The sequence below is a fragment of the Rhinopithecus bieti genome, unplaced genomic scaffold, assembly GCF_001698545.2.
Source record: "Rhinopithecus bieti isolate Rb0 unplaced genomic scaffold, ASM169854v2 scaffold_30918, whole genome shotgun sequence".
In the NCBI taxonomy this organism is placed as follows: Eukaryota; Metazoa; Chordata; class Mammalia; order Primates; family Cercopithecidae; genus Rhinopithecus; species Rhinopithecus bieti.
This window is the reverse complement of record NW_016813589.1, coordinates 433,259-446,667: the sequence shown is the minus strand read 5'-3', so window position 1 is coordinate 446,667 and position 13,409 is coordinate 433,259. Positions and strand designations below refer to the sequence as shown.

Genomic DNA, 13,409 nt, shown 5'->3' with positions numbered 1-13,409 from the left:
AGCTTCTTTGAATTTTTCTTCACCCAGTATGATATGAAAAGGAAGATAACCAAAACTTAAGATTTTTTCATCTATATTAGTATCATTGTTTTATTAACCCTTTTATTGCCTTCACTACTTCACCTTCAGTTTCCTTCTCACTTTTACTTTGTTCAGTGTTTTGTCATCATTATTGAATTTATAGTAGTTACACCCAGCTGCTGTGGAAATTAAAGAAAAGTATTTCTTAAACCCATTAACTCTAGCTTCAAGATTAACTTGATACTTTGTCTTCTTTAATTTGGCAACAATACAGTTACTGTATGTTACCACTAGATGGTACTTAAGGATGAATTTTGTTATTTCCTCCCTTTGTTTAAGCTGTGCTAGTTATGGTGGAAACTTAACCTTTTTGGGGGGAAAGTATTAATAAACTGTGGCTACAGAGTATCTTGCCAAATAATCATGTATGTGTCAGTTTTATAGTACAAATGAATTTGCCTGGAAAAGTTAGCTTGTTCATTTCCTGTCGTTGCTAAGGCAGTACATGGCTACTATGCTCTTACTGGTCTACCTAGCTAAGGGTAAATCAACTATGGTAGTAACTGCTTCTCGTGTGTATCTTTCATTATTTTTAAAAAATTACTGGTAAAAAGTTCATGTCACATTAATTTGTAAAGCTTATTGCTCATTTTTTTTAATACCCAAAAGATGCTATATACCACTCAAGAAGAGTGGGAACTTTCAGTTCCTAAATGGGCTCTACTTTTGGAAACCTAAAGTACTACCTGAAGCAGCATTATTTATTTGTTTCCCTTCGGTTTTTTGTCTAGGATGTGCTGTTTTGGGAAAAAGTAGTCAGTGGGTCAAGACATCAGTCTTACTCTTAGTTTTACCTCTAACTTTGTAGCTATGAATTTATCACTGAATTCTCTGGGCCTTGGTTTTCTAATCTGTGAAACAAAGTAGACAAGATGATTCAAAACATCTCTTCTGTAAAATGCTACTCTATTGAGTATCAGTGCGGTAATTGAGTTGGGTTTGAGAGAATTGATGAACCCTTCTGTAAGCTTTAGAAAAAGAAATATTCATGGGGCCATCCAATCAACTTCATTTTATTCTTGACACTGTACTAGATGCTCTGCAAAATAGTCATTGAACAGTGCGTTGTTTTTCTTGCCTAATAGCCAGGCATGTTGATATGATAAAGATACAGTGTGGTAATACTCTATAGAGTAGTGAGAGCTTCAGAAATCCATAAAATCAGTTCCATAGATTTAGATCATTTCCCTCTTCATACCCAGTATATATTGCACAGATCTCTCAACAACACAGCCATTAAATAGATATTCTCCAGGTGACATATCACACATTTTTGAGTTTACATTATTTGCAAACATAGGGAAAGATACATGCGGTAAACGGGTGCATGAGAAATGAGATCTTAGCAGTTGGTTGAAATAAATGAGAACAACCAAGGCAAACTGAAGAGGAAGAAGGAGGTCAAGTGGCATCTTAACAGGAGTAAGATGATGAGATGAAGGGCAGAATACCTTCATGGAGAGGAAGCAAAGTGATATACCTATGTTCTTAGGAACATGACTGAAGCAAACAGCAATATTATTTTCAATTATATATAAACCTGTGGGTCAGCCCTCCAGGGGCCTTATAAGGTAGAGTCATTGGAATGATTTGGCCAGAGTTTGGATAGGAGAGAATTGGCAGCAGTGTTAAGATTGACCTATGATAAATAATGCTATGCAGGTAGCAGGGAGTCTGACTAGGAGCAAAATCAAAGAACTTATCCCTTGCCTAACATAGTATCTGCGGAGTTAGAAAGAAGAGGTTGGGATATCTGAGGCAAGTATCAGGATTTGCCATGTCTGTGAAGTAGTTTCATAATTCTAATGGTTATAAGCACTAAGGCGTTCACTAATCGAATGTTGGTAGTTCCAGGTTATATTATGCATTCTTCAGTTGCAAAATACACTTTAAAACCTTCCCGTCTTAACATATGTTTTTTCAGTCACAGAGTGAAAAGGTGAGATTACATTGGCCTACATCCTTGCCATCTGGAGATGCCTTTTCTTCTGTGGGGACACATAGATTTGTCCAAAAGGTAAGCTAATGTCAGAGTTTACTAAAAGTACACCTTGTATTGTTCTTCACTGTTGGTGGAAATATATTTTATTTGAGATGGAGTCTCGCTCTGTCGCCAGACTGGAGTGCAGTGGCGCTATCTCGGCTCACTACAGTCTCTGCCTCTTCGGCTCAAGAGATTCTCGTTCCTCAGCCTGCCTAGTAGCTGGGATTACAGGCATGCGCCACCACACCCAGCTAATTTTTGTATTTTTAGTAGAGTCAGGGTTTCACCACGTTGGCCAGGATGGTCGTGACCTTGTGATCCACCCACCTCGGCCTCCCAAAGTGCTGGGATTACAGGCGTGAGCCACCATGCCCAGCCAGAAATATCTTGTAGTATAAGTTTTCTCCCTTTTTCATGAATGTAAGTAATGAGATTGCTTTTGATTTTATATATTGTATTCCATATACATCCTCCAAAACAGTTAGAAATCTTGTTCTGAAAATAAAGTTCTTTCATTTTTATTTAAGGGGAAAGTGGGGGGTGGGCAAATTAGGAGTGGCTAATCCAAAATAGTTAACCAGAAGCATATCCAGTTATACTAAATCTCTCTCTTCTTTGGGATTAAATGGTATTTCTTTGTATTAGTGGAAGCACTGCATTCTTTTTTGGAATGATTTTGGAACATAATACATAATAGGTGCATGAAGTCAGCAGTTGCTGCTGTGCTTGTTTCATATAGTGCTTTGTTTTCTTTTCCCTTTATCTTGTGTTTGGAAGTTGGTACTGAATGCTCTGTTGTGCCTTTGTTCTGATTACTTGGTTTTTTCTTTGTCTGTCTCTGGTAGCCCTATAGTCGCTCTTCCTCCATGTCTTCCATTGATCTAGTCAGTGCCTCTGATGATGTTCACAGATTCAGCTCCCAGGTACTGTATGAATGTATAGAGTGGACTTGAGTCTTTCTGTGCTATATTTCAGCCTGCTTTCCCAGTTCCTAGAAATCTTTTGGTTAGGCCACTGATTTTAGTTTTGAACTTTAAATAGTAACATTAAGCATTAAAAAGGTCTTCCTTGTCTACTAAATAGTTTCTCTGTCAGGTTTGCATGTGTCCTCTACTATTCACAGCTTGGAATTTTGTCATATAGGAGGTACTCCAGAAAGATTTTCAAACTGAATTGAAACAAATAGAAGATACTGGGTTTTGGTATCATGTAATATCTGTTTCTTCAGTCAGGATTTAGCAGTTTTGATGGATGTGGTCTATATGATATGTTATAGCAGAAAAGCAGATTTCAGCAGTCTCACTTTTAAGCTAATTTAAAGTATCTCCAAATTATATTCAGCAAAGAAATCACTTTTTAATAGTATGTTTCATTTCCATTATCATACTAAGCTCCATTGAGCAGATTGTGTTTTCCTTATACAGATTACCTTTGGGTATTATAAATGAATATTTCTGTTCATATGCTAAATCTATGGAAATTGGTAAGGGTTTGGGAATTTAAGACAGGAAGCTGGATGCTTGCAGTCTCTACCCTCAAAAAAAAAAATCAAATTACCATTGGAGGAAGTTTTTTTTAGTGTCAGCACTGGTTCTTTTTTTAATTTTCTTAATCTTCACATCTTTGCCATTCAACTTTTTATCTTTCTGGTTATTGCATTTTATTGGATTAGATTAGATTATGTTAATCCTATATTCAAGACCTGAGCACTCTAGTCGGAATGACTAAGTTTAAATCCTGGTTAGCTGTATGATCCCAGTAAGTTTTCTAAATTTTTTGTGCTGCTTTTTTGTGCTTTAGCTAGAACCTGGCACATAATAAGTGCTCAATAAATGTTAGCTTTTATTGCTATTATAACATAATTTATTTGAGCTAATAAAAGTTTACATCATTATTTTTTCCTCTATGAGAATATTGCTATAAAAGTTTTAAAAGTCAAAAGAGATTTCTATTATTTTATATATATAAATAAAGTTTACATTAGTTTTAACCTGCCATAGAGAAGAATATGGCATGGTGTTTTTCTGACTTGTACAGCTTTTTTCTCTTTGAATACTTTTAAGAAAAAGATTTAGCAATTCTGGATCAGAAATCATCCATAACCAAATATACTACAGTTTATTTTACCTTTTGCTTGTCCATTTATGCATTTTTTTTTAAATTTTACTTATTTATTTTCGAGACAGGGTCTTGCTCTGTTGCCCAGGCTGGAGTGCAGTGGCATGATCTGGGTTCACTGCAACCTCCACCTCCCAGGTTCAAGCAATTCTCCTGCCTCAGCTTCACAAGTAGCTGGGATTATAGGCACACGCCACTACGCCCAGCTAATTTTTGTATTCTTAGTAAAGACGGGGTTTCACCATGTTGGCCAGGCTGGTCTCGCACTCCTGACCTCGTGATCTGCACCCCTCGGCCTCCCAAAGTGCTGGGATTACAGGTATGAGCCACCATGCCTGGCCCCACATATTTTTTAAAAAAGAGATCCATTCATAATGAATCTGTGACAAAACTACATAATACTAGGAGACTTTGGTTTATTATACTAAGCTCCATGTTGCATTAAAATAATATCACAGACTAATCAAAAATAGAGGAATACATAGGCTATAAATGAAAGAAAATATAATGGCAGCAAGGAAAGAATGTAAGCCAGTAATAAAGAATGCCTAAGAAGTAGGGGTTCAGAACCCAAACCAGGGCCCTCATGGTAGTGCTGTAGAACAGCTGAATTGCCTTTAAGTACAGGTAACTATATCACTGAGAAGCAGGTGCCTATATTTTTACAAAATTTTGCTGAATTACAGCTTACTTCTTCATAATAGTAACTTTTTGTAAAGCTCACCTATGTAACAAGAGAAATCTTGCTGAATTTTTTTCCTAATATATGGTGCTCATGATTGATCCGATCCTGTTTTAACTTTTGATGATGTACTGTTTTATATGCCAGCAGAGGTAAAAATGAAGAAAATTACATTAAGGTCTTCAAGTATTTACTGTCCTTGCTAAAGCATTAGTTGTCATTACCAGATATGGACTCTAGCAATTAACTGTTGTGATTAAATTGTGTACCTTATGTTTGACAATTCCTTTAGAATAGATGACTAATTCCCAATTGTAAGAGTTTTTGTTTCAGAGGATGTTACACTGCCTTATCACCCATTATCAAAGGGTCTAGCAAGTTGATTCTGTATAGTCACACTTGAGAATATAGCATTGGATGTAGATCTGGAGTTAATATTAGCTGAGAAACATTGTGTTATCTGGAAAACTCTTCCAGTCAACACAGTGTAAAAGTATAGTAGTGACTATGCAGTAGTGTTACATTTTACAGTTCTCACACCCTATAGAGACTTTTGTATTAAGCAAAGTAAGAGGTTCAAAGGTTATTCATTAACATTAGAAACACTTGTTATATTACATCGGTTTTTTATTTTATTTTGTTTTATTTTATTTTATTTTTTTGAGACGGAGTTTCGCTTTTGTCGCCCAGGCTGGAGTGCAATGGTGTGATCTTGGCTCACTGCACCCTTTGCCCGCTGGGTTCAAGCGACTCTCCTGCCTCAGCCACCTGAGCAACTGGGATTACAGGCGCCTGCTACCACGCCCAGCTAAATTTTTTGCATTTTTAGTAGAGACGGAGTTTCACCATATTGGCCAAGCTGGTCTCGAACTCCTGACCTCAGGTAATCTGCCTGCCTCGGCCTCCCAAAGTGCTGGGATTACAGGCATAAGCCACCACACCTGGCCTACATTGTTCTTAATACACAAATATACATCAGTTGCTCTACAACACTTGAAATATTGGAGGTAGCCAAATTCTTTGTTTTGTAAGATCTTCATAATTAATTTAAAAACTAAGTCAACATTTTTAATCACCTTTGATAATTTGCCAAAATATTATATAAGCATAATATAATCCTTATTTACTCCAACAAATTTTAAAAGTCCAGATACATGTATCATACCTAGTTTCTTGATCATTTATATCAGCTCCCATACAGAAGCCTTCTAAATTTCTGGTAATTTCACTTTGCTGTTTGCATAAGTGTTGGCTCATGACTACCTTGTTCTTGTTGAAATGATATTTTATAGTCTTGAATTGGCTGAAATAATCAAGTGTACAACTCAGAGATGCCCTGAAAATAGCTTAAAATAAAATATATAAATCTACCAGGAAATTAGTACCAACACATGAATCTGTCTGATGGGCAGATATTAGGAACGAAGTCACTACAGATCTGAGAAATTAAAGTTGTAAAGGACTACAGGTTCTGTGTTTTGTTGTTGTTGTTGTTGTTGTTTGTTTTTTCATTTTTGTTTTTTGGGTTTTTTTGAGACAGTCTCACTCTGTCACCCAGGCTATAGTGCAATGGCACGATCTTGACTCATTGCAACCTCCACCTTCCAGGTTCAAGCTATTCTTCTGTCTCAGCTGGGATTACAGGCACACGCTATCACACCCAGCTAGTTTTTGTATTTTTAGTAGAGACAGGGTTTCACCATGTTAGCCAGGCTGGTCTTGAACTCCTGACCTCAAGTGATCTGCCCGTCTCAGCCTCCCAAAGTGTTGGGATTACAGACCTGAGACACCATGCCCAGCCTTTTTTATTTTCATTTTTATTTTTTTAAGGAGACAAGGTCTCACTTGTTGTCCAGGCTGAGTGCAGTGGCACAATCATAGCTCTGTAACCTGACCTTTGACCTCCTGGACACAAGTGATCCTCCTGTCAGCCTCCCAAGTAGCTGGGACTACAGGCATTCCACCACACCCAACTAATTGTTTTTATTTTTTGTAGAGACAGGGCCTTGCTGTGTTGCCCAGGCTGGCAAGTTCTTGAAATAATGACTGTAGCCACCAACCAGAAAATAATTTTCAGGTGTACAGAGAATAGAAAGAATTTAGATTCATAAATTGATCATTTTGGTCACATTTATTTGCGTAACAGTTCACATTTAAAGGTATCACCTTAGAAATCAAAGGGGGAAAAACATCATCCTCAGTTGAAAAAGAAAGAAATCAAAGGATGTACAGTACATTTGCAGCTTAATCTATAGGGAGCATCATTGCAAAAAATGGTTCTGTGTGAGGCTTTTTCCCACCTTTTGTCCATAGGAGCACATTATTGTTGTGGTAATTATTTCACCCCTCTCCCTTTTTTAGTGTACAAGTGATACATGCTAATTTTAACAGAACTTGAAAGTAGAATAAATAAAATTAAAATAATAGTTCACTAATATTCCATTTATCTTCTGTCATATATATGAGATAAATATTAAGGTGTATGTAATTATCCATATGTGCCAGATTTTAAAAAATCTTCTACCAAAATAGGTAACTGTATAAACTTTTTTATAATCTTTATTTTAAACTTACATTTAGGCCCATCTTCCCATCAATAAATATAAGTCTATATGTCTTTGTCTATGCATATGCATGGCTGGATTTACCTACTCACCTAATATTGAACATTTAGCTTATTTTTGATTTTTCTCTGTTGTATATAGTGCTACAGTGAGCATCCTTTTATATACATCTTTGCACCCTTATCTAATTATTTCCTTAGAATGTATTCCTAGAAGCATAATTGTGGGAACAAAGGCCGTGAACATTTTCAAGTGTTTATTATATTATATTATTTTATTTTTATTAATTTTAATACAGGGTTTTGCTTTGTTCCCCAGACTGGAGTGCAGTGGTGAGATCACACTCACTGCAACTTGACCTCCTGGACTGAAGTGATCCACCTGCCTCAGTCTCCTGAGTAGCTGGGACTAAGGACTACAGGCACACACCCCCATGCCCAGCTAATTTTTTTATTTGTAACAGAGATGAGGTCTCACTATGTTGCCCAGGCTGGTATTTTATTTATTTTTTAAGAGATAAGGTCTCATTCTGTCATCTAGGCTGGAATGCAGTGGCACGATCATAGCTCATTGAAGCATCAAGTGATCTTTGCCTCAGCCTCTTGAGTAGCTGGGACTACAGGTATGGGCTACCATTCTTAGCTAATTTTTTATTTTTTGTAGATACGGGAGTCTCACTATGTTGCCTAGGCTGGTCTTGAACCCCTAGCCTCAAGTGATCTTCCCACCTCAGCCTCCCAAAGTGCTAGGATTACACGCCACAGGCCTCAGCCAAGTTTTAAAAATTTTTACTGCCAAACTATTAATTAGAAAAGTTGAACCAGCTTACGTTCCCAGGCCAGTTTTCTATTGATATAGTAGCACTGAATATTGTAATTCAGTTAATTTTTGTCAATGTGATAGACTGAAAGTGCTATGTTCTTAGCCATCTCTCTTTTGGGTTAACAGTACACTATTAATTTGTTATTAATAATTATTCTATCTAACAAGCCCCTCTGTGCTTTGGTGACTTTGTAGTAAGTGTATTTGTAGTTCTTTTTTTGAGATGGAATCTCGCTATGTTGCCCAGGCTGGAGTGCAGTGGCGCGATCTCAGCTTACTGCACACTCCACCTCCCGGGTTCAAATGATTCTCCTGCCTCAGCCTCCTGAGTAGCTAAGACTACAGGCATGCACCGCAACGCCTGGCTAATTTTTTGTATTTTTAGTAGAGAGGGGGGTTCACTGTTATCCAGGATGGTCTCAATCTCCTGTCCTCATGATCCACCCACCTTGGCCTCCCAAAGTGCTGTGATTACAGGCATGAGCCACCATGCCTGACCAACATAGTTGTATTTCTTTTACATGCCTAAGAGAAAGAGATCTGAGCTGTTTTTGAGCCCTTCTAGACTCTTTTTTTTTTTTTTTTAAGTAGATGAAGTCTTGCTATGTTGCCAAGACTAACCTCAAACTCCTGGGCCCAAGCGATCCTCCCAAGCTGCTGTGACTACGGGCATGAACCACCATGCCCAACTTAGACTTTTATTGTGCTATCAAAAGGCAATTTTCTTTTCAGATTTCTGGGTAATAGTGTTAGAAAAATCCTGCTTGGTAGCCTCCGGAAATGGCATCATACTGAGTGATTCAGATATGAGATGGAAGAAAAGGTTAGAATTGGAGCAAATGTCCCCCTATCCCAAATGTATTTTTTTTTTTGAGACGGAGTGTCGGTCTGTAGACCAGGCTGGAGTGCAGTGGTGCAATCTCGGCTCACTGCAAGCTCGCGCTTCCCAGGTTCACATCATTCTCCTGCCTCAGCCTCCCGAGTAGCTGGGACCACAGGCGCCCGCCACCGCGCCCAGCTAATTTTCTGTATCAAATGTATTTTATCTCTATGTTGTTTCATAGTTTATTAATTTGAAGATGCTTTGTATGTCAGCTAATCATTTTCAACTCTAGGTCCGGAAAAATCAAGGGCATGATTTCTGAAATTACACTTAGCCTAAAGAAAACTTAGAAACACTGTTCACCTTCTTCAGTGTTTTTAACTGAGTCTTTTTCATTTATAAGTGACAGGAGGTGTTACTATAATATTATTTCCTAGAATGTCAAATTTTGAGCCTAACAGTGTGGTAAATTTGGCTATATTTGCTTATTGTTTGTTTGTTTGTTTTATGAAACAGTATTTCCTTGTTTCCCACTTCTTTTTTTTTTTTTTTTTTTTTTGTAGACAGAGTCTTGCTCTGTCACCCAGGCTGGAGTGCAGTGGCATGATCTTGGCTCACTGCAAGCTCTGTCTCCCAGGTTCATGCCATTCTCCTGCCTCAGCCTCCCGAGTAGCTGGGACTACAGGTGCCCGCCACAACGCCTGGCTAATTTTTTTGTATTTTTAGTAGAGACGGGGTTTCATCGTGTTAGGCAGGATGGTCTCGAATTCGTGACCTTGTGATCTGCCCGCCTCGGCCTCCCAAAGTGCTGGGATTACAGGTGTGAGCCACCACGCCCAGCTTCCCACTTCTTTTTAATATGTAGTGTCTTAACTGAACAGTAAAGTGAGCAGATTATTAGGTTAGATCTGAAGTGTCAGTCTGGTCACCAGTGCCCAAGTCACTGCCCCTATGGTAATATTGGTTACTTCATATTTTCCTATAGCAAACATAAAATTTGTTATAGTGAGATTTTTACCTGTATACCTCTCTTCTTAACTTTAATGTTATTACCTCAAGGAAGATATTACAATGAATGAAGATTCCATGATGAAAGCTTTGCAGAGTTTATTACAGTAATTTAGTACTTCGTTAGATCTTTAGTTTTTTAGGAGCATAGCACTGAATGTTTGTTTCTTTGTTGGACCTTTTGAAAACTGGTTTTCCATTGATGCAGTGTAGCTATTACAGGAATATCATTTTTAAAACATTTTTATACAGCATGGCTGAAAATCGAACCTGGACCTGCCTCATGGCCTACCGTTGAAGGAATAGCATTTTTTGCCTACCTAGAAAGACAATGTTAAATATGCTTTCTATATATTTTTTGACTTGTGCTACCTACTGTGCGTGTATGTTTGTGGAATCTGGTTTCTTTTGGACAATACCACAAATCAAAAACACCTCATTTCTTAGGCATTTGAAATCCCTAATTCAGAATAATCTCCCAAACAGAAACACAACTACCTGCATTGTTTTTGACAAAAGAGCTAAGTAGCATTAAAAAATTACTTTAGGCCAGGCGGGGTGGCTCACGCCTGTAATCCCAGCACTTTGGGAGACCAAGGCGGGTGGATCATGAGGTCAGTAGATCGAGACCATCCTGGTTAACACCGTGAAACCCTGTCTCTATTAAAACTACAAAAAATTAGCCAGTCATGGTGGTGGGTGCCTGTAGTCCCAGCTACTTGGGAGACTGAGGCAGGAGAATGGTGTGGGCCCAGGAGACGGAGCTTGCAGTGAGCCAAGATCGCGCCACTGCACTCCAGCCTGGGCAACAGTGCAAGACTCCATCTCAAAAAAAAAAAAAAAATTTTTTTTTTTGAACCCAATTCTGTTTTTTAACAGAATAAAATTCTTCTGTTCTTCACGTTCTTCTTTCACAAGTAACCTATTGAAAGTAGAGTTTATTTGGGGGAAGCATTTCTTTCTGTCTCTTATCTCATAATAAATACAGGTGTGCTTAACTGCTAGTTTCCTACCTCAAAGCATGTACTCAAATCTAAAGATTTTTAAGATTTTGGGATCTGAAGAGTGTAAACATTTCTCCTAATCACAGTGTGACACAGACAAATGAATCAAGCCAATGCTACTTTTATTTATACATAGTAATTGGCACTTTTCTTTTTGGAAATCAGATACATTTTGTATGTATTAGTAACTTGGAATCCTGCATTAGTTATCCTTGCTCTCTCAAAGCAGATGTTGAAATTATAAAGGTGCACAGTTTCTCCATGCAACACTGAAAGTTATATTTTCCAAGGCTTTGTAAAATTGTAGAATGTCCTGTTAAATTTCTGTCAAATCAGTAACTCACACTGTTTTGAGAATTATGAATAAAGGAATAAAATATTGTTAGTGTTTATTTAGTACAAAAGTAGATTATAGAATCTCAGCATTTTTATCAAAAATATTCTTTGTGATGGTTGACGTATCAGGAGACACTTAAGACCATACCTGCTTTCAGTAATCAAAAATGTATTTAAGATCCAGAAAATCGAGGTAGCAGAAGTATATATCACTATAACATATTGATAACATCCTTTGGTATAGAAAATTATATTCCCAGAGTGAGTTTCTTTTTTAAAACTGTTAATGAGGCCAAGGTGGGAATATGACCTGGGACCACGAGTTCAAGACCAGCCTGGGCAAGATGGCGAGACCCTGTCTCTACAAAAAAATTAACTAGGTGTGGTGTTGCACTCGTGTAATCCCACCTACTCAGAGTCTGAGGCAGGAGGATCCCCTGAGCCCAGGAAATTGTAGTGGCAGTGAGCTATGATCATATTACTGTATTCCAGTCTGGGCCACAAAGTGAGACCCTGTCTCTTTAAAAAAAAAAAAAAAAAAAAAAATTAGCTGGGCATGGTGGCACAGGCCTGTAGTTTTAGCTACTTAGGAGGCTGAGGAAGGAGGATCACTTGAGTCCAGAAGTTCAAGATTACAGTGAGTTATGATTGTGCCGCTACACTCCAACCTGTGTGACAGAATAACCCTGTCTCTTGGGTGGGGGGTGGGGAGTTGATTATTTACTTTGAAATATGTTCAAAACTGATTCCTGTTCTATATTACTAATGAGCAGAATAGACTTTATATAAAACAAATGAACTTTAGGATAAAATTTAATGGAAGTATGATATATATATGTGTATATATATTTTTTTTTCCAGCTCTTCTGTCTTCTAATATATTTATTACATAAAATGAAATTACTTTGTTTCCACAATCTTTGTTATCACTTCAGTTCTCCAATAAATCTGAGAAATCTGGTAGTGTGAAATATTCAACTTTCTTTGCTTATTTACATAAAATGTATAAGGACAATTTGTGATAGTTAAGAGTTACATTTAAATATCAGTAAAAGTTGTTATAAATTTAAATTTAAAATTTTACAGGAAATTGTTAGAAATTTTAAAATGAACTAAAAGGTGATTATGTGTAAATGCTTGAATATATGAATATTAGCATTGTCCCTAAAAGAATTTAGAACAAAGAAACTGGAATCAAATAAATAAGAGTTTGATTATTTTTAAATTGGCTTATATTCCGTTGTAAAACAGAGGTTTATCAGTGGCATAAGGAAGGTTTTTCACCTTTTTTGTATTGAAATCTTTGACATGTACATATATATCTTTGCTAATCTTTGTGTATCTTTGCTCATCTGAGAGCAAAGATGTGCTCTCTCTCTGTATGTCTTTGTTCATATCAGACCTTCCTGATATCTCTACATAGTCTTAAATATAGAAACATTAGACTGGATGATCTCTGTGCCCCTTTTATCTATACTCTTCCATTATTTTATACTTTAACACATCATCTCTGTTTTATGATATAGAATGGAATATTTCTTTTTTCCAGAAAATGCTTGTTGGTCACTTGATACACATTAGGCCAATATGTGTTACTTGAGTGACCCATCTTCCTTCTTTTCATTTCTGTCTCCTGTCGTTAACCTGGATATCTGGAATATGGACCAAACTCTTCAAACGCTATGTAAAACCTCCTCACCTTTGTGCATTTGGTTGCTCAGCTACTAAGAGCACCATTTCTTAACTGAAGTTAACTGAATACCATTCTGTTTTAGAGATTATGACATACCTATTGGATTCTCATGCCTTTTTCCTCCCCTCACAAGGTTGAAGAGATGGTGCAGAACCACATGACTTATTCATTACAGGATGTAGGCGGAGATGCCAATTGGCAGTTGGTTGTAGAAGAAGGAGAAATGAAGGTAATTCCCTCTGAAATGTTGTAGATTGCCAAAGGCATCTCTGTTTCAGTCATATTATCATTACT

The 13,409-nt window shown here is 37.3% G+C and overlaps 1 protein-coding gene across 3 annotated transcripts in view; it reads left to right on the top strand.

The window, feature by feature from the left end:
* The window catches only part of CERT1 (ceramide transporter 1), a 150,024-nt gene that overhangs the window by 115,563 nt on the left and 21,052 nt on the right, over nt 1-13,409 (top strand). For 2 of the 3 annotated variants that reach the window (XM_017848719.1, XM_017848718.1), the window contains exons 11-13: nt 2,006-2,098; nt 2,911-2,988; nt 13,249-13,344. In XM_017848719.1, the coding sequence (XP_017704208.1) occupies nt 2,006-2,098; nt 2,911-2,988; nt 13,249-13,344 (267 nt within the window). The remainder of the gene's footprint in view (nt 1-2,005; nt 2,099-2,910; nt 2,989-13,248; nt 13,345-13,409) is intronic. The other variant, XM_017848720.1, reaches the window with a different exon arrangement.